Raw genomic sequence first — 18071 nt, 5'->3', positions numbered from 1 at the left:
GGTGCACGCTGCTGAAGTTTTCAACCTGTTACGAGAACGCGCGGGAGGAAACCGCGAGGTCTGAGAACGGTGTCGTTTTAAAACCATTCTTCGTGGTAACCGGTGAGTTTGACTGGTTGTTGTAATGTTAAGTAGCTCATGCACCTCTGATGAAATCGAAAATCAATTAACAGGGAAGCCATGCGATGTAATATATTAGTCGCTCCATTAATTATGTCGTCAAAAACTTGTCAATTGTATAGGTTAGATGTCTTCAGCGCTAGCTTGCTACCTAGCTGGGCTGGTACCTAGTGTTAGCTAACCTTAGCTGAGCAGTTAACACGTTATTATATGATGAAGTAATCTAATGAATGATTTCCCTTAATCGTAATGTAACATTGGTATTCATTTTTGTTGCCTAATTAGAACGCCTTTCATAACACTAACGTTAATCGATCCATCAGCCTGCTAGCTGTTAACGTTAAGTTATAACGTTACAGTCACAGATAGTTAATGTTAACCAGCTAATGTGGGTGTCATTGTGCCCGAAGCCTGGTCAACGAGGAAACCTTAGGCAAGTGCTAGCGTTTTGCCTGCGATTAAGCTAATAAGTCCAGATGTTGCAACATCTGTGTCGATTTACGGCTAAATTAACGTTAACGGTTCATGAGTTAACCTAATTACTTGTTATTTTGTTATTGCCCATCATTAGACAACGTGCTAACGTTAACACCTATAGTAATGTGAGAGACTAGCGTTAACGTTACTTAATTTAGCCCATAGACGGTATGTGTCTATGATGTAGCCACTTATCAGTGAATTGCATTTTAACACATACTCTTGGTACGCGTGTGACAGGTTGCTGACCGAATGGCGTCTGAAGATATCGCCCAGCTGACAGAGGCGCTGGCCAAAACGCATGTGGGTGATGGAGAATTGAGCTACAAGGGACAAGGCCTTAAATTAGATAATGCCCAATCCGGTAAGAGAGGAAGTTTTTGAAGTAGCCTCAATCTTGTGATCTATTTTGTTTTCTTTCGCTGAGTATAACTCCGACGCAGGCGTGTACAGAACAACTGATACGGTGTATTAGCAACATGTAAGTAACTCTGTAGTCATTGGGGTTACTGTTGTCATACTGCTGCATGTCTCCCTCAACAGTTGCTGAAATAGCGCATGCCATAGAGGAGTTCCAAGGGCTACGAGCTCTGAGGCTTGAAGGAAACACCATTGGGGTTGAGGCAGCAGAATCTATTGCTAAGGCTCTGGAAAATAAAAGTGAATTGCAGGTATGTTTTGCATGCAAACACTACATTCTATTATGTTAGTAATGATTAGTGATTTAAATCAACTGGGGAATGTGTCTGGGTCATTGGGACATGCTTGTGTGAATATATTATTATAGTATTCAATAAGCTATTCAACTAGCAATTCTTATTCCTTTCTCATGCAGAGATGTAGCTGGAGTGACATGTTCACAGGGCGCCTTCGGTCTGAAATCCCTGCTGCCCTGGTGAGTCTATATGTTTGGCTTCAGTCTGATGTTAACCGGTGAGAAACCGGTCATTAGCAGTTCTCACCCGCTCTCGCTCTCCTCCATAGAAATCACTGGGCAGTGCCCTGATAAAATCAGGAGCCAGACTCACTGAACTGGACCTGAGTGACAATGCCTTTGGGCCAGACGGAGTGAAGGGCATAGAGACCCTTCTAAAAAGTCCAGCCTGTTACACCCTTCGCGAACTGAAACTCAACAACTGTGGCATGGGTATCGGAGGAGGCAAGGTGAGGCATTAACAGTGTGTTAAGGTGGCAGCAACAGCAGTGTCCAATGCGCAAATATGGACAGCTTTATGTAGGGTTATGTATATTAGGTGTAACACGAGATCCATTATGTGTTTGTATTTTTTTGTATTGTTTTTTTTGTATCAGATCTTAGCAGGTGCACTGATTGAGTGTCATAAGCAGTCCAGTGCCGCTGGTACTCCCCTGAGGCTGAAGGTGTTCATAGCAGGCAGGAACCGCTTGGAGAATGAAGGCGCCACTGCACTTGCTAAGGCCTTCCAGGTATACATCTGCTGTCTGATTTGTCTTTTTTGGATGCCACAATTGGATTTGGATGCCACAGTCAGTTTTAGATAATGCTGTAAAATATCCCACATGACATTTCTATTATGCCATGGTTCCTCCTTAACCCGGCGTCCTTTCTCTCCCCCTCTCGCTCACTCTCTTTGTCGTTCTCTCCTTGTCTGTCTCAGTTGATGAGGAGTCTTGAGGAAGTCCATATGCCTCAAAATGGGATCAACCACCAAGGTGTAACAGCTTTGGCTGGAGCCATGCAACACAACCCTGATCTACGAGTGCTGAACCTCAATGACAACACCTTCACCAAGAGAGGGGCACTGCCAATGGCACAGGTGAGGGCCTGGAGAGATGTCACATGAATATACGACTGGGCATTTACCAGCCATGCAAAAAAAAAAAAAAGAAGTAAAGTGCATTTGGAATTACCAGGGATTTTATCTAAAACGACCCGGACTCACAAGCGTTTTATTTGGGTTTCAAACTTGGGCTGACCAGTACAGCATTCTCAAGCATACCTTCACTAATGCAAAATAGAGCTCCAATCTATAAGGGTTGATATGTTCTTGAACTGTGTTAGGCTACGTAACCATTTGAACTTGATTGCTTGTGCTGTGTGTTAAGGCCCTCAGGCACCTTCGCAACGTCCAAGTCATAAACTTTGGGGACTGCTTGGTGCGGTCAGAAGGAGCCATCGCCATCGCTGCTGCGCTGAGGGAAGGACTGCCCATTCTGAAGGTCAGAAACACATTTTGTTTTAAACGACCCAGTTTGTTTTAAACGACCATAAAACCTGGGTGAGGGTTTTGCGATGTGAACCTGTTTGTGCACTTGTATGACTTTGTTGTCCAGGAACTGAACCTGTCCTTTGGTGAGCTGTCAGAGGCTGCGGCGCTAGTGGTAGCCAGATGTGTGAAAGACAAACCCCAGCTGGAGAAGTTGGATTTAAATGGTATGACATGGTCATAAGCCAGTTTTAAATAAAGGAAAAAATCAGTGGCATAGTGATTGGATTAATTTCATTGCTAATATCTTGGTATTTTTAGTGTATTGCAGGGCTCTACACTAACATTTTTTTCCAGGAGCACTTGTGTGCCCAAGTTAAAAAATTTAGGAGCACAGACAAAAATTTGGGCGCACAGTCACTTCTGTACTTAACTTACACATAATCTAACATTACACTGCAGCTAACAGTTAAACGTGCCAGTGCACCAATTGTGAATATTAAGAATGACTGACAACATTTAGGCTACAGGAAACAGGATTTTAAAGATCAGTGCCTACTTTTATTTTCAGTCTGTTCTATTTTCCTACATTTTGTTAATGTAAAATAATATAATACATTGCCATATTTGCATTTAGCCTGTATATCAAGTATCCTGCCAAATGTAGGCTAATTTATTTATTTGTGAATCCATCTGTAGCTAATCCAAATATGCCCATGGTGACCTATCTGACTGCATATTGCCTAATACTACTACTAAAACAGTCTTTTTTCTCTTCCACAAAACCCAACATAGGCTATCAAGGATATATATATTTTGTATCCTTTTTTTTTTTTTTTGAAATATCTGCATTGATGGGGGCAGTAGGCAAACGTTAGGCCTACTTTCAATTTGCACTTCAGCTTGTATGAATGTGGTTGTGTTGTCTGTATGCTGCTGGGACCTTGAATTTCCCCTGGGGATCAATAAAGTATCTATCTATCTATCTATTTATCTGTATTCGGTGTAAACAAACAAGCATGCGTGGAAGCCTGGAGTTGTCAGTAGCGTTCTACCTTTGAATAAAATGGGAGTATTACGGGAGGCTACTTTTGTGCCTGTTCGCTACAGCTATATTTTGCATATTGCAGCCAATATGTCAACTGGGATAAAAGGCATGTTAGGTTACCTTTTCTTCTCTCACTGCATTCTCAGAATCTCATCCTGTTCCTCCTATATCCGATGAATTCGGTAGATAGAAGAACTAATTTCTTCAATCTTTGCATCTAGGCTGGCTAGTGTAACTTTCCTCTTTTTCTGCGCGCTCTTGGATTTGATAGAAGCGACTACTAGCGAGTCACAACGCGAAATTGCTAACGTTGATGGGAGGTGTAGTTTTTATGCTGCATTCGCGACGTGATTCTATGGTTTGCACATGTTTCTCGATGTTGCAGTGTATTTTGTAGACAAACATTGACATGGTTAGAAGTCATTCGCACCAGTGCGCCTAAATATTTTTTTGCACTCGCACGGCATAATTTTTACTCGCATGTGCGAGTGAAATGGGCGCACTGTAGAGCCCTGGTATTGTGAGCTTGTGTCATTGACAATTAGATGAGCATATTTGTGTGTGTGTGTGTGTGTGTGTGTGTAGGTAACTGCTTTGGTGAAGAAGGCTGTGAGGCAGTAAGAGAAGCTTTGGAGAGCATGAACATGGCAGACATGTTGGGCTCACTCAGGTAAAATCTTTCTCTCTGCTTGTCTTATGGTTGTCTGTCTGGTGCAGTGATTGATTTACAGACAGCTGTATACAAATGTGTGTATGTTTGTTGTACATTGGTGTCTGAAAGTATAATTGAAGTCCTTCTCTGTAGTGATGATGAGGGTGAGCCAGATGAAGACGACGATGAAGATGATGAAGAAATAGAGGAACAGAGTGATGATGAGGAGGAGCAGGAGGAGAATGGTCTGGACGAATCACAAGGTAGCAGTGATGGCGACGGCAGCCCCGTGAAGCCATCAGACCGGGTAAGCACTTGGTCAGGGAATCCAAAGAGCACTTTCAGAACTGTCATGTAAGTCATCATAACAGAAATCAGAAGCATGGTTCAGGTATTTGCAATTATTGCGGTAATTCCAGCCCTCCTAACAGGGGGTTCTTGTTTCTCATCTAAAATCTCCCTCTAGAAGACTAACTCCCATTTGACCCTGTGTGGTCCTCCTCTGTCCCAGGTGTCCCCCGCCTTTAGTCCAGACCTCCAGGCCTTCCTTACCTCACCCACAGCAGAGAAGCTTCTGGATCTTGGGGCCAAAAGAACCCTTCTCATTGAGCAGCAGGTAAGAGGTGGAACTTGCGCTGAGACCAATACATAGAAAAGACATTAGTAAAACTCAGGACACCCCTGGCAATGCACAGAGGTTCAATAGCAATTTGTTTTTATTTCATTAATGGTGGAATTCAGTGAATGCAGAATCATCATCGGGGGCAGCCGTGGCCTACTGGTTAGCACTTCGGACCTGTAACCGGAGGGTTGCCGGTTCGAACCCCGACCAGTAGGCACGGCTGAAGTGCCCTTGAGCAAGGCACCTAACCCCTCACTGCTCCCCGAGCGCCGCTGTTGATGCAGGCAGCTCACTGCGCCGGGATTAGTGTGTGCTTCACCTCACTGTGTGTACACTGTGTGCTGTGTCTGTTTCACTAATTCACGGATTGGGATAAATGCAGAGATCAAATTTCCCTCACGGGATCAAAAGAGTATATATACTTATACTTATACTCATGATGTCATTCTTTCTCTCTGTAAGGTGGATTACTCCGATTCTAGCAAGATTACAGATGCTTTTCTGAAGATCTCCTCTGTGTATGAAGAGGAGCCTGAAGTGAAGAAAGCTGTGTTGGACACTACAGGTAAGAGAGCTACAGCAGTGGACCTACAGTGTCTGAACAAGATGCATAGTAGGGATGTAACGGTTACTGGTGTAACCACGATAAAATTCTGGACAATAGAATACTCTATACTCTCACAGGAATGGTTCTCTGTTGAATCTACCAAATGTATAGGGTAGGAGAAGTGTCATAACACTTTTGATCGTTTTAACTTTTTTACCACTTGTCTAATATGAATGCACAGCTGCCTACTGCATCTTGGAAGTTTGTTGTGATAAACACTTCTGGCATCTACTAGGCTACAGCTTACGACAACTTGTGATGGCCATTCATTCACAATATGTTCAAAAATATTGAAATTTTCCGAAGTTTACATAGGCTAGTTTAAACTACCGACAGCCGTGGCACCGAGGATGACGAATAATGTTTTGGTATGTTGGTCTCAAGGGCCTGCATCAACCTAGCCCATAACCACTCATTTGTGATGTGATGTAAAAAAAGTTCAGCAATTTTCGCTGCTGCTGGACATTATTTTAATGTCGGACATGGTAGTCTATGCTGTCAATTCGCGGGGCACCTGACATGGAAATATGTAAAATGTGTGACTTTCGTGCAAATAGGCAACGATGTGCTGTTAATGTTCGCAAAACACATGATTTTTGAAAACTTCCATATGAAGAACAATATATGGCCACAAGATTGAGTGCAACATAAAACAATGATCGTTTTAATTTTAGAATTCTTATGTGACATTAATGAGTTCCTCTTGTACTTTCCGGGGGAGTGGCCTGGCAGGGCAGCAAAAGGCAGTAAATTCTGGGAGTTGTTGGCTTTCATCCACATGAGCCAAAAATACATTTTCGGCCTTTTCTCGGTCAAGAAGGCACTAATTTAAAAAAAAAATATTTCACACTTCTACCACATACATCAGTGGGTTTTCCTTAACCTTTTTTGAGCCACGGCACATTTTTTTTACATTAAGAAAATCCTGCGGCACACCACCAACCAAAATATTAGAAAATGACACACTGTGTGACACACAATAATGTCAATTTAATCTCTCAATTTGTTTTTATTCACTCAGTGTAAAATCTGGGCCTATTTAGATGAACACAAAGCTGATATCCTGGCAGGAACTGAAGAAAGGCACACACAAAGCTCTTCCTCAACAGCTCTCAGTCTCTTTGTTTTTAGTTTTTATAGCAGTCATGCTTGAAAAGCTCAGCTCACATAGATATGTTGTGGAAAATGATAGCAATATCAAAATAGCTCTGTTTGCCAGAATGGGGAACTCCTTGGCAGCAGTCAACCAAAAACCGTTGAAAGGTAGATCAGAAAAGCTTAGCTTTAAACCACGGTGTTGTCTCAGTTCAGTTAGTTCCTCCTGCTCCTGCAAAGTCATGTCCTTTGCTGCTGAGCTTAATGGGTCCCTAACCCAGTCGAGGCATTCAGAGCAGAGATTTTAAATGTTTACCTATTATCTCACACAGTGCAGCAGTGTTCACATCTCCTTGCCATTTCTGAGTGAGGGGGAACATGTCAAGGTTGGCACTTTACAGATGTTGTTGCCAGAGGTGCACCTTTGAACGAAATCCATTTATTTTGTCTGTGCTTGTGAGCAGGTTTTCTTTTCGGCATTGCATTCGTGTGTTCAGTTCACTTAAATGCTGTAATATATCGGTCAAGTATGCCAGCCTCATCACTTAATAATAATAATAATAATAATAAGCTTTATTTGTATAGAACCTTTCATACACAGAATGCAGCTCAAAGTGCTTTACATTTGAAGCATGTAACACAATAATAGTCAGTCAGTCATTATCAATCACGTTTCTTTGCTGTTTATGATCTACTCAGCAACATATCAAAAATATAGAAAATGACGTCATAAGACTGGCAGCCTTAACCCTCTTACCCCCCACAAGCACGCCATATGGCAACTTGCCAGCAGCTCTGCATTATGGCAACTCTCATCAGTCAGAAACACTTCTAGTTCCTCCCGGAGCTCATACACACGGCCAGCACTTTGCCCTGCGACCACCACAGGACCTCCGTATGGAACAGTAAGGCGCTATGCTCCGCTCCCTTTTCCTCAAATAAAGATGCAAATATGCGGCTTTTCAGAGGTCTTGTCTGTACGAAGTTTACCATGTGCACAACATCATCCGACAATGGAGCTAGGTCTGCTGGAAAAGTCTTGGCAACGAGTGCCTCGCGGTGCAGAAAGCGGTGCATAACAATCACATCTGGGTGTCTCTCTTTCACTCTGTTAACGAAGCCTTTCGTGTGCTCGACCATGGCTGCTGCTGTGTTAGTACAGACACTAGCGCAGTTTTCCCACTGAAGTCCTCCTTGTTCAAGATATTCTGATGTGACCCGAAAAATGTCCTCTCCTGTTGTTTTTTCTTGCAAAATAGGACGTCTTCTCTGATAGCGTCTCCATCTACAAAACGCACATTGGCCAAGAGTTGAGCATGTCCACTAATGTCCGTAGAGTCATCAAGTTGCAATGCAAATTTACCCAGTAATGTGCATCTTTTCCAAAACAACACATATCTCGTTCACAATGGCTTTGCAGGCAGGTAGTATTAAAGTCTCTGCCATAGTGTGTGGCTTTTTTGATTTGGCTAGGAGTTCAGCTATTAAGTAGCTAGCTTTGAGAGCTCTCTCAGACATCTTTGTGCTTTTCCTCACTAAAGTTACCTGTTTCTGAGTATGTTCAGGCAGGCGAACAAAGTACTCGGTGTTCTTGCTTTGAAGTGACGGGTGTTTAGTTAGGAGATGACGTTTAAGCTTGCTTGGGACCATGGCACTGTTGGATAGCTTTTCCTCACAGACCAAGCATTACGGTGTCGGTGCAGTCTGATCTCCGTTGAAAGTGAATCCAAATGAAAGATAACTCTCGCTGTATTGCCTCGTGCTCACTGTTTTTTTGGAAGAGTATTTAATTACTTAGCAAGCTACTACACTGCAGCCACAAATGCTCAACAATGCCATATTTTTTTTGGTTAAGGAGACGGGTTAGCATGCAGTGGCCAGAAAAGATTTCCCAATTCACATCGCCTGTTGTGCCCTTGAGTAAGACACTTAATCCAGAGTTGCTCTGGGGACAATGGGCCTTTTAATATAATTGATGTAAGTCACTTTGGCTAAAAGTGTCTGTTAAATGAATAAATGTAAATGTCCTCTATTTGAAATGGGTCTGGAATGGATTATATTAAACATCAAAAGTAAAAACTAAATGCAGTTATTTTGAATGCCATGATGAATGTGATGGACCTGAATGATTAAGATCACTGTCTTGTCCAACAGATGCCCTTTTGAAGAAAGCTCTGTGTGGCTCATGCTTCCAGTCCTACAGTTTCCTCTCTTCCCTTCTGGTGACGCTGGGGCTGCTGAAGGTAACTTGTCATTAATGTTGCTTTGACTACTGCGTGCACAAAACTCATCTAACATGGGAGATTTATTAGATTAACTTTATATATTGTATCATTCTATATAGTTGCATTGATTGGTATGATCGCCATCTGGAAAGGGATAGGTGACAACCAAAATATATTACTGTAGTCTTGCAATTAACTGTAATGGAACCCATTCCAAACTGTCCTTTGCTAAATGTCAGTGAAGGTGATTTCATGTACCTACTAAAAGCTTACTTACTTTCTTGGTCTGTCAAAACCTACCTGCACTAAATCCGGTTTTGTCCTTACTAGTTGTTACTTGATCTGTTTGCCTGTTGGATTATTATGTGAGTTTTAGTGCCTTTGAGCTCTCCATCCAAGCATCTTTATTGTTGTAGGGCGAGGGCAAGGTTCAGAAGGCGTGCGTGATGCCTGGTCACCTGCTGGCTCTGACTCATTCTGTGGAGCAGGAGTACTTCCCTCGGGACCACGCAGATGTGCTGCAGACCTTTGTTTCAAAGTAAGACAAATAAGTCACTCCATATTGTATACCAACAAATATGAACTGAATTTGGGTTAATTTCATAGATTTTAAATGTGAGAGCCAAGTGACATTCAGACAAATATATGTTTTCAAGTCTTAGGTATTGACAGCTGTTCACCTTTTTATTTAATGTTTGCATCAACGTCAACTACATATCTACAGGTGGACCAGAATATACTTCTCAAACGTAATGAATAAAAACATTGTGTTGTTTCTGTTCAGAAAGGCTTGAACAGTAGAACGCAAATTACATTGTGAAAAATATCAGCAGTTTTTTTTATCAGTACCAACTGTAATGTTGCTACTGGCTTTTAGTTTAAAGCTTGCACTTGTATGACTAAGGGCTTTAGTAGTCAGTGTTCACATAGTTCCCTATGGTAAAATGTGTGTGTTCCCACAGATATGGTGAGGCCTTAAGCAACTGCAGCAGTGGCCGAGACGCACTCCAGGCAGCACTGGACAGAAGGACGGCTTCTTAAAAGAGCACGGAGAGCAGAGGAGTCTGGCAGCCATTGGACTGCAGGTCTCCACAAAGGCTGCTTAAATGCAACAAATAAGACATTTGAGAGTTCTTTGAGATTCCCTGTGGTTTATTTTTTTTAATGTAGCATTTGAATTGTATAGTGATGAGTTTAGTAAGACCTGTTTTTTTTTACGCACCCGAGCTGAAACCCTCCCATGCCCTGTGAATAACAGACGTGACAACCACTCATACATTCATGCTATAAGGACATATGCCTTCACATTTTGTATCACAACTCTCTGCTTCATCTCAGTGTCCTTTGTAGCAAACCTTAAATACAGGTCACTTTGAGGATCGTCCATCTGTCATTTCAGAAAAGATCGGACGATAAGAGACTGAAAAGTGCCTCATTTATACAGAAACTGTAGATCAGGTTGTGGGATGGTTTGGGTTTAATCAACAATGCAGGTCATTTTTTTTTTTTTTTACATTTTAATGTATATTTTTATAATGAAAGGGAAAAATATTAAAAAGTGGAGCAATAGACTTAAGGTGAACAGGGAAGACCTAACAAAGGTGACTACTAACCATTTTGCATTTTTCTATTGTGCAGCACTGTCATTTACACATTCCAGTTTGCCTTTTTCTCAACATTTGTCTTCAAAATAATTATGTGTGTGTACATATGCATTTTGGAAAGCATTTGACAATATCAAAATATGTACTCAGGTGACTGAAGTAGGGAGAGGAATTAAACAAGGTGGCTGCTACATACCTTTGTAGAATATAACCTAACTTACAAGAAGGATCAAGTAGAAGAGGTACTTTTGTCTTGTGCACATTATCAAGCTATTACAATATTACATTTGTATTGACACATGGTGAATGTGTGGTTTATATTTGTTGTTTTTGACATGCTAAGTACCACTCAATTAAATGGATACAAGTGAGTTTACATCTTCAAATTGTTTCATATTTTGTGTAAAAAGTGTAAAATACGTGTAAAACGACCTAAATGGTTTCATTTAGATTTCCTTTTCATGAGCAGATATCAAATAACTCCGGGCTGACTAATGGGTAAACAGCTTTGTACCACCATGACATGGTTGCTGAACTTTTTGGTTGTCTCATGGCTCGACTTATGTCTGCAGCATATTTTCACTTCTCTGGAGTCGACATTGTATGGTGCTGTTTTCTTAGGCCGAGAGACAGAATTCTATAGCACTTTGAACGCGCATAGGGATGGATCTAGCGAGCGTTGGTTGGCCTGAATGGAGGATAAAAGAAGTTTATTCTAGATGGGGAACGGCCGAGGGAGGGCTGTTGTGCAGACCAGACAATGTGAGAGCATACGGCTGCAAGGGGACCAAGGGTTTGTGACTGGGGAGATCATATCAAACCAAAACTGACAATTCAAGCTCAGTTATTCATTTTGTAGGGGACAACTTTTTTTTTCTAAGAAAGGCTGCTGCAGGGACCAGGTATTTGTTACACAGTTGTTACTCTATACTACTGGTATATTGTGCAGTATAGCTTATTCACGTTAAAGAAAAGTGACAAGGAAAACGTTTTCAATTCAGAATATAACCGCTAGTACCACGTACTGTGTTCTATGGTTTATTTATAAGAGACACCCGGCAGCCGCGAGTGAGTGCCCAGTGAGAAAACACTGCGCGCCTTTGTGCAAACCCGCCGCTGCCAGCTAAACTGTGGACTGAGGTGGACTCCCTAGGGGGACACCGCACACATACCTTACCGACTAAAAGTTCTCTGGGCTTCCATATCTTGTGCGTAAGTTTCTTGAGTTCATAACCATATCTTGTCCTGTTCAAGTCAAGCTTGTCTGTGCGTTATCATGATTTAGATATCTGGAGATACCGTTTTTTATTGTATAGCTTATTCAAACTTTTTTTCGGTTTTACTGATGTAGTTGCTGTTTATTTGTTTCTCCTGTCTAATTTGGATTCCACACGTTTCTCCTGGATACATACACAACACGTGAAGTTGGACAGCTGCGGTAAACATCAGGTGACACAAATGTAAGTTGTTTATAAACGTGTTCTAACTATGCAAAATGTATAGGCCTGTCCTCCCTACCGATAAATAGGTTTTCTGTTGATTATTTTAATTTTGAAGTGAGATTGTATACTATCTCTACGTAACGTATTGGGAATTTTTCCATGCGCATGGCTTTTGCGCAAAGAGAAATCTTATTCATACATTCTACTAAACAAAGTTTTATGTCCGTTATGATACGACACAGGCATATTCAGTGTCAGCAGACATACAGTGATGTATCTAACTCATAAGAAATATTGCATGTTTGTGGATTTTGGTGTTGGGTTGGGAAGTTAGCCTTGTCCAGTCGTGGACTTTCTTGTTGATTCTGCCGCTAGGACAGTGCCTTGTAGTGTTCCTACGCATACCAGATTTTTTGCGAAGGCCAAGAAATGAGGCTAATCCAAAAATGTGTCGGTAGATTAGGCTTCGGGAAATATCACGCATTTATTGAATTGCGTGTCATCTCAGACAGGTTATCTATAGACAGATAACACATTTTGGAGTTATTTATTTTGATCAACTTTACAGATACAGTTGCTTTCCCCTATACAGATGGGTGAAATGTACGTCTCCATGTGGCCAGTAATGGCGTTGTTAATACTTGGGATTCCTGGGGCGCATTCAGCCAAATGTCCAAAATTGTGCGTATGTGACGCAGTACAACTCACGGTTGCGTGCGTCAACAAGAATTTAACGGCGGTTCCTCCGACCATTGATGAGGTGAGATGGCGTTCAAAGTGGTGCACGTTATTTAACAGTAGGGGATATTCTATTTATTCATTTTAAAGCAATTCCATTATTGATGTTATAACACTGAAATAATTTAAACATGGTGTGATCTGTCAGGTGTTCTTGTTTGGTTCACACACATAATATAAAGAAGCATCTATATTTTCAATTCAGATAACAGTGAAGTTGGACCTGAGAGGGAACGACATCCAGGTGCTTCCCACTAATGCCTTCGCACACACGCCATACCTTACCCACCTGTCCCTGCAGCGCAGCAACATCCGCACGGTGCGGGAGGGCGCATTTCGTGGCCTGGGTCGCCTTGTCTTCCTCAACCTGGCCAACAACAACATTGAAATTCTCCTCCAGGTGACAACCTGCTTTTTATAATCAGTTCATTTTACAAGGAGAAGCAGGTGTAGGGGACTACATAGCACATTTTGATTAAATGTTAAAAGTGTTAAATGTTAGCACTGTTAACAAGTGTCAGACCATATTGTTCTGTTTTTACATCACCTCATACCTCAACTTTCTTTGGTCCTTTTTAGGAGTCTTTTGATGGGCTGTCCTCCCTGAAGCAGCTTCTTATTGACCGGAACAGGGTAGAAGAGATCAAACCAGGGGCTTTCTCTCAGCTTGGCTTCCTCAACCTGCTCTCCCTCACCCACAACCAGCTTGTGTACCTGCCTAATATGGTCTTCCAGGGCCTGCAAAACATCAAGTGGCTACGCCTTAGTCACAATTCCCTCAATTACTTGGACCTTGAGTCTCTTGCTGGGCTCTTCACCCTCACAAGACTTAGTTTGGACCACAATGAGCTCCAGTTTTTCCCTACTGAAACTATGACCAGGTAATTTTGATAGCTCATGTGAATTCAGTTAATAATGCAGTTTGTAAAAGACAATGTAGGCAACTTTGTAAGGAAACAAACTAAGGTGAAGAGTATTCATGTGTATAAGTGTAAGAGGCTATGAATTTACATTTACAAGCAAAAAGACTGAAAACTGTTCTGCAGTTCAAATGGATGTGAGAGAACTGATATTAAGGGAATATTTATTACTAATGTTTTCAACAGAAGTTAATCTGACCGTTGGACTCAAAAGCTAAAACTGTCCTTCAATACATTTCCATACTTGTTTCTCGCTCTTAGACTTCCAGAGGTGACACGTTTGGATCTGAGCTACAACCCCATGACCTACATGGGTGAGGACGCCGTCTCCATGTCCAAACTCACCCACCTCTTCCTGGACCACATGTCCCTTCAGGACTTCTCCAACACCGCTGTGCTCCCCTCCAAAAGCCTCACTCACCTGGACCTCAGCCACAACCAGTTGCGCGTCCTGCAGCCGCTAGCCGCAGGCTCCCCCAAGCTGACGCGCCTCAACTTAGCCGGGAACCCCATCTACTGCAGCTGCTACCTGCGGTCACTGCGCGAGTGGGCCCTGCGGGAGAAGGTGCGACTGGGCGGCACTTGCGGAGGCCCGCCGCATCTGTCTGGGGAGAACCTGGAGGCCGTGCAGCCAGGGGAGTTGCGTTGCCAGAGCCAGGAGGCCATGCTAAAGGCCGAGCAGGAGGAGCAGGAGAGGGCCACCCTGCCCACGACGCCACCCCCGAACAAGGTCAAGTGTCCAGCTGACTGCCACTGTGAGGTGAGAAGCATAGCAGGATAGCGGGATCAAGCTGTTCAGATGTGTTTGTGTGAAAAATTGAAAGACACACATAAAAACATTTTTCAAGAAAGATTATTCAATATTTCAAAAGTGGTTAATACCAGTTTACTGTTGGTTCAGGCCTAGTCACGATGATGATGATGATGGGTATGATCTTGATAAGTAAAATGATAATGAGCTTGATTTTTAGAACTGACTCTGATGTGTTTTCCTTCATAGGCTGACATCTTCCATTCCTCCTGTGAGAACAAAGGTCACACTAAAGTCCCTCGCGGATTCGCTCCGGACACTCGCCTGCTGGACCTGCGTGGCAACCACTTCCACTACATCCCTAGCAACAGTTTCCCCGGCGTTCCTGACGTGGTTTCCCTCCACCTGCAGCGTTGCAAGATCCACGAGCTGGAGACGGGGGCCTTCAATGGCATGAAGGGCCTCATCTACCTTTACCTGTCCGAGAACGACCTCTCCTCCCTCAGCCCCGACACTTTCAAGGGCCTGCCGCATCTCACCTACCTCCACTTGGAGAAGAACCGCTTCACCCAGTTCCCTAAGGGCGCCTTCAAGCTGCTGCCTGGCTTATTGGCACTGCACATGGAGAACAACGCCATCACCAAGCTGGAGGCGGGCGTTTTGACGGGTGCAGAGAACCTGCGGGCGCTCTATCTCACGTCCAATGTCATCAACACGGTCTCGCCGAGGGCTTTTGACCCGGCACCTAACCTCGACACCCTCCATCTGGGCAGCAACAAGATCAGGGACGTGCCCAGTGATGCTCTATCCAAGGCCAGCAGCCTGGGGGAGCTGCGGCTGTCGGGAAACCCCATCCGCTGGGTGGCCGCTGAGGCCTTCCGGGCAGTGGGGGCCACTTTAAAACACCTCTATCTGGATAACATGGGTTTAGAGAAGGTAGGTGGTACCAGAATGTCATCTTTAGTTACAATGGTATAAGTCAGTGGTTTTCAACCTCTTTTTGAGTCCCGACCTCCCAGAACCATCAAGTTGGTGTTCATGACACCATCCCCCACCTTCCACATAAATTAAATTTTAGCTTCACAGCTGTGCTTTTAGATCACATTTAGATTGGAGACTTGAGTTGGAGCAATGTTACTTTTTTTGAGAACCCATCTCCATAGACAGTGGATGAGACTTCTACGTTACCAACCATCAGCGGTGTCATGAGCGCTTTATCATGTTCGTAACAGCAATTTCTGACCATAAACAACAATGCACAGATACTACAACAACAAAGCCACAGAGGACTACATTATCATGACATAAAACTATTAGCCCACAAAGGCTGCAATATTACTATTGCCAATTTACACACCCTAGCTAAGGTCAGACTGCCAATGTATTGACTGCCTAGTGTGAACAACAACGCTGTTTGTATGCATGTGTGTTAGAAATGGAAATGCCATTTAAACAAAACAGATGAATTTGGTGGTGGTTCAATGTAGAATTAAAATGATCTCGCAATCCCCAAGGGGGTCTCGACTCCCAGGTTGAGAACTACTGATCTAAGTAATAAACAGTAAAGAGCTTTACAGATATAAACACTACTAAGAAACATGATTAAAAGGGTGAGCTAGAGCAGAATTGCTGGATGAAGGGCCTAGAAGGACTTTTAACATAATTGTCAACAATAGTGACAGATACAGCACCTGCAACCATGAAATATTATGTATCACGCAATTGGAAGAGTTACTTAGTGCTGCAAATCATATACAGACCATCATTAACATTCAAAGAAAGTCCTTGTAGTCCTTCATGCCTCTGTAACACCCTCTCCTCTCCTAGATGTCTAAGGACTCTCTGTCTGGGCTGGGGTCTGGGCTGCAAAGCCTCTTCCTGGAGGGCAACCACATGGAGGAGGTGCCTGACCTGAGGCTTCTGACTGGGCTGGAGGTCATAAACCTGGCAGGGAACCCTTTTCACTGTGACTGCCCACTGCTGCCTCTACGCAAGTGAGTTGCATACTTACACAGCTCACAAGTGTAGACTGTCCCCTAGTGGTACAAATGAGAAAGGACACCGTTTTGGGCTCAATCAGATCACACCACCGAGCTCTAAACAAACATCTTGTAAGCTCACCTCTGCTAAATATGTAGACATATTGACGCAGTGCAGGACCATGATGGGACCCACCACATGTGTTCATTCCAGTGTAGTGAGGTCACCGCTTCAACACGCTCTGGTAGTAAATCACAATATATTACAAAGTAGCTAGAACACGTTCTCAAGAAACAAGATAATGTCATAAAAACAATATTTATCTGTCAGTGAAAAGAGTAGTAGACCAAAGCCTAAAATAACAGTACCCTATGCTAAAACTTGTGTTATGAATAGAATAGAGCAATAATTAGCAAAGAACCTCCAAAAATGTAAATTCAGTGTTATTGCTATGCTGAACCTTGGCCATTTTGATACATCGAATCTAACCACTATGGGGATTATGTATCATAGGCTGGCTTTATTTGAGGTTGAGGTATGTACAGCAGCTATACACCACAGCTCACTGTGTTACTCTTCCACTTTGGGGCCGTAGATGCTGACACACACTGTACCTGACCTTCAGACAAACAGTTCCTTGTAACAAAGCTTAAAAACAGAGTTCCTTAGAACAGTTGTTAAATTGACTTAAACAACTTGTACAGCAAGCCAATAGCACAGCAAGCTAGACTTTTTCCTTTTACACAGTATGTGGTAGGTGTACTGAGCAGTTTTAAAGAGGCTATGTTCTGATGGATTTTTATGCTTTTGTTTACTGTCCTTAACTTACCCTTTGTGTGTGTGTGTGTGTGTCCGTTTCAGGTGGCTTGACAAGGTGAACCTTAAGGTCAGAGCCACCTGCGCTCACCCGCCAGAACTCAAGGGTCAAAGGGTCAAGGACGTTCACATCTTCAAGAGCTGCCCAGGCGAGAGGCCGCCCTCCACACAAGCCCCCCGCACCTCCAAGCCCCCGAAGGCCACCAAGCCCAAACCAGCCCTCCTCAACGGGCCAAAAGTAGTCCGTGTGATGAAGGCTAAAGCCAAGCCAGGCAAGAGGCAGACCCAACCTCACACAACACAGACAGAAAAGCAGGCCACATTGAAAAAGAGGAAGGCAGTGTAACTCATACAGGATCCCAGCACAGATATGTATTCACAGCTTAGTCACTACAGAGGACCACACATCTGAAACCACACCTAGATCCTTTTTTTTGTAATTCAAACTACATTCATATATTTGTGTATAAAGGTCTTTTATATTACATTAATAGTGTGTACTGGTTAAATGGTTTTAGGAACACGATTTTTGTGTTTGTGTTAGTGTTAACACGATTTATTTCAGTATCTTTTCATTTGGTTGTGAATGTACTTTGGAAAACCTAAAACCAATGTTACTGTATTTAATATTTGATAAGAATGGGGATAAAGGAACATTTTATTTTCTCTCCTCCAATAGGAGTTTTGATAGAGAACATTTTTACTTGTTTTGACGATAGAATGCTTGTCTTATTGGATTACACATGGTAAAATCTTGAAGCTAACTGCCAACAAGATTGTGACAAAAC

At 42.8% G+C, this 18071-nt stretch overlaps 2 protein-coding genes across 2 annotated transcripts; both read left to right on the top strand.

Moving 5' to 3' along the window:
• rangap1b (Ran GTPase activating protein 1b) lies at positions 1-11012 on the top strand. Its single transcript, XM_042083604.1, has 16 exons — positions 1-102; positions 838-961; positions 1141-1268; positions 1433-1492; positions 1582-1761; positions 1909-2043; positions 2235-2393; positions 2683-2796; positions 2911-3010; positions 4417-4501; positions 4637-4790; positions 4995-5099; positions 5568-5670; positions 8962-9050; positions 9449-9570; positions 9995-11012. The coding sequence occupies exons 2-16, from the start codon at positions 850-852 to the stop codon at positions 10071-10073; spliced, it is 1725 nt and encodes a 574-aa protein (XP_041939538.1). The 5' UTR covers positions 1-102; positions 838-849; the 3' UTR covers positions 10074-11012.
• A 148-nt stretch (positions 11013-11160) lies between these two features.
• On the top strand, positions 11161-17829 carry chadlb (chondroadherin-like b). The gene is made up of 9 exons (XM_042083291.1): positions 11161-11848; positions 12062-12096; positions 12671-12838; positions 13022-13216; positions 13396-13697; positions 13998-14496; positions 14737-15423; positions 16315-16481; positions 17329-17829. Exons 3-9 carry the CDS (start codon positions 12671-12673, stop codon positions 17627-17629), a joined length of 2319 nt encoding a protein of 772 aa, XP_041939225.1. The 5' UTR covers positions 11161-11848; positions 12062-12096; the 3' UTR covers positions 17630-17829.
• The last annotated feature ends 242 nt before the right edge of the window (positions 17830-18071 follow it).

This window comes from Alosa sapidissima, chromosome 24 (assembly GCF_018492685.1).
Source record: "Alosa sapidissima isolate fAloSap1 chromosome 24, fAloSap1.pri, whole genome shotgun sequence".
NCBI lineage: Eukaryota > Metazoa > Chordata > Actinopteri > Clupeiformes > Clupeidae > Alosa > Alosa sapidissima.
Note: the sequence above shows the minus strand (reverse complement) of the source record. Positions and strands in the feature narration are given on the sequence as shown.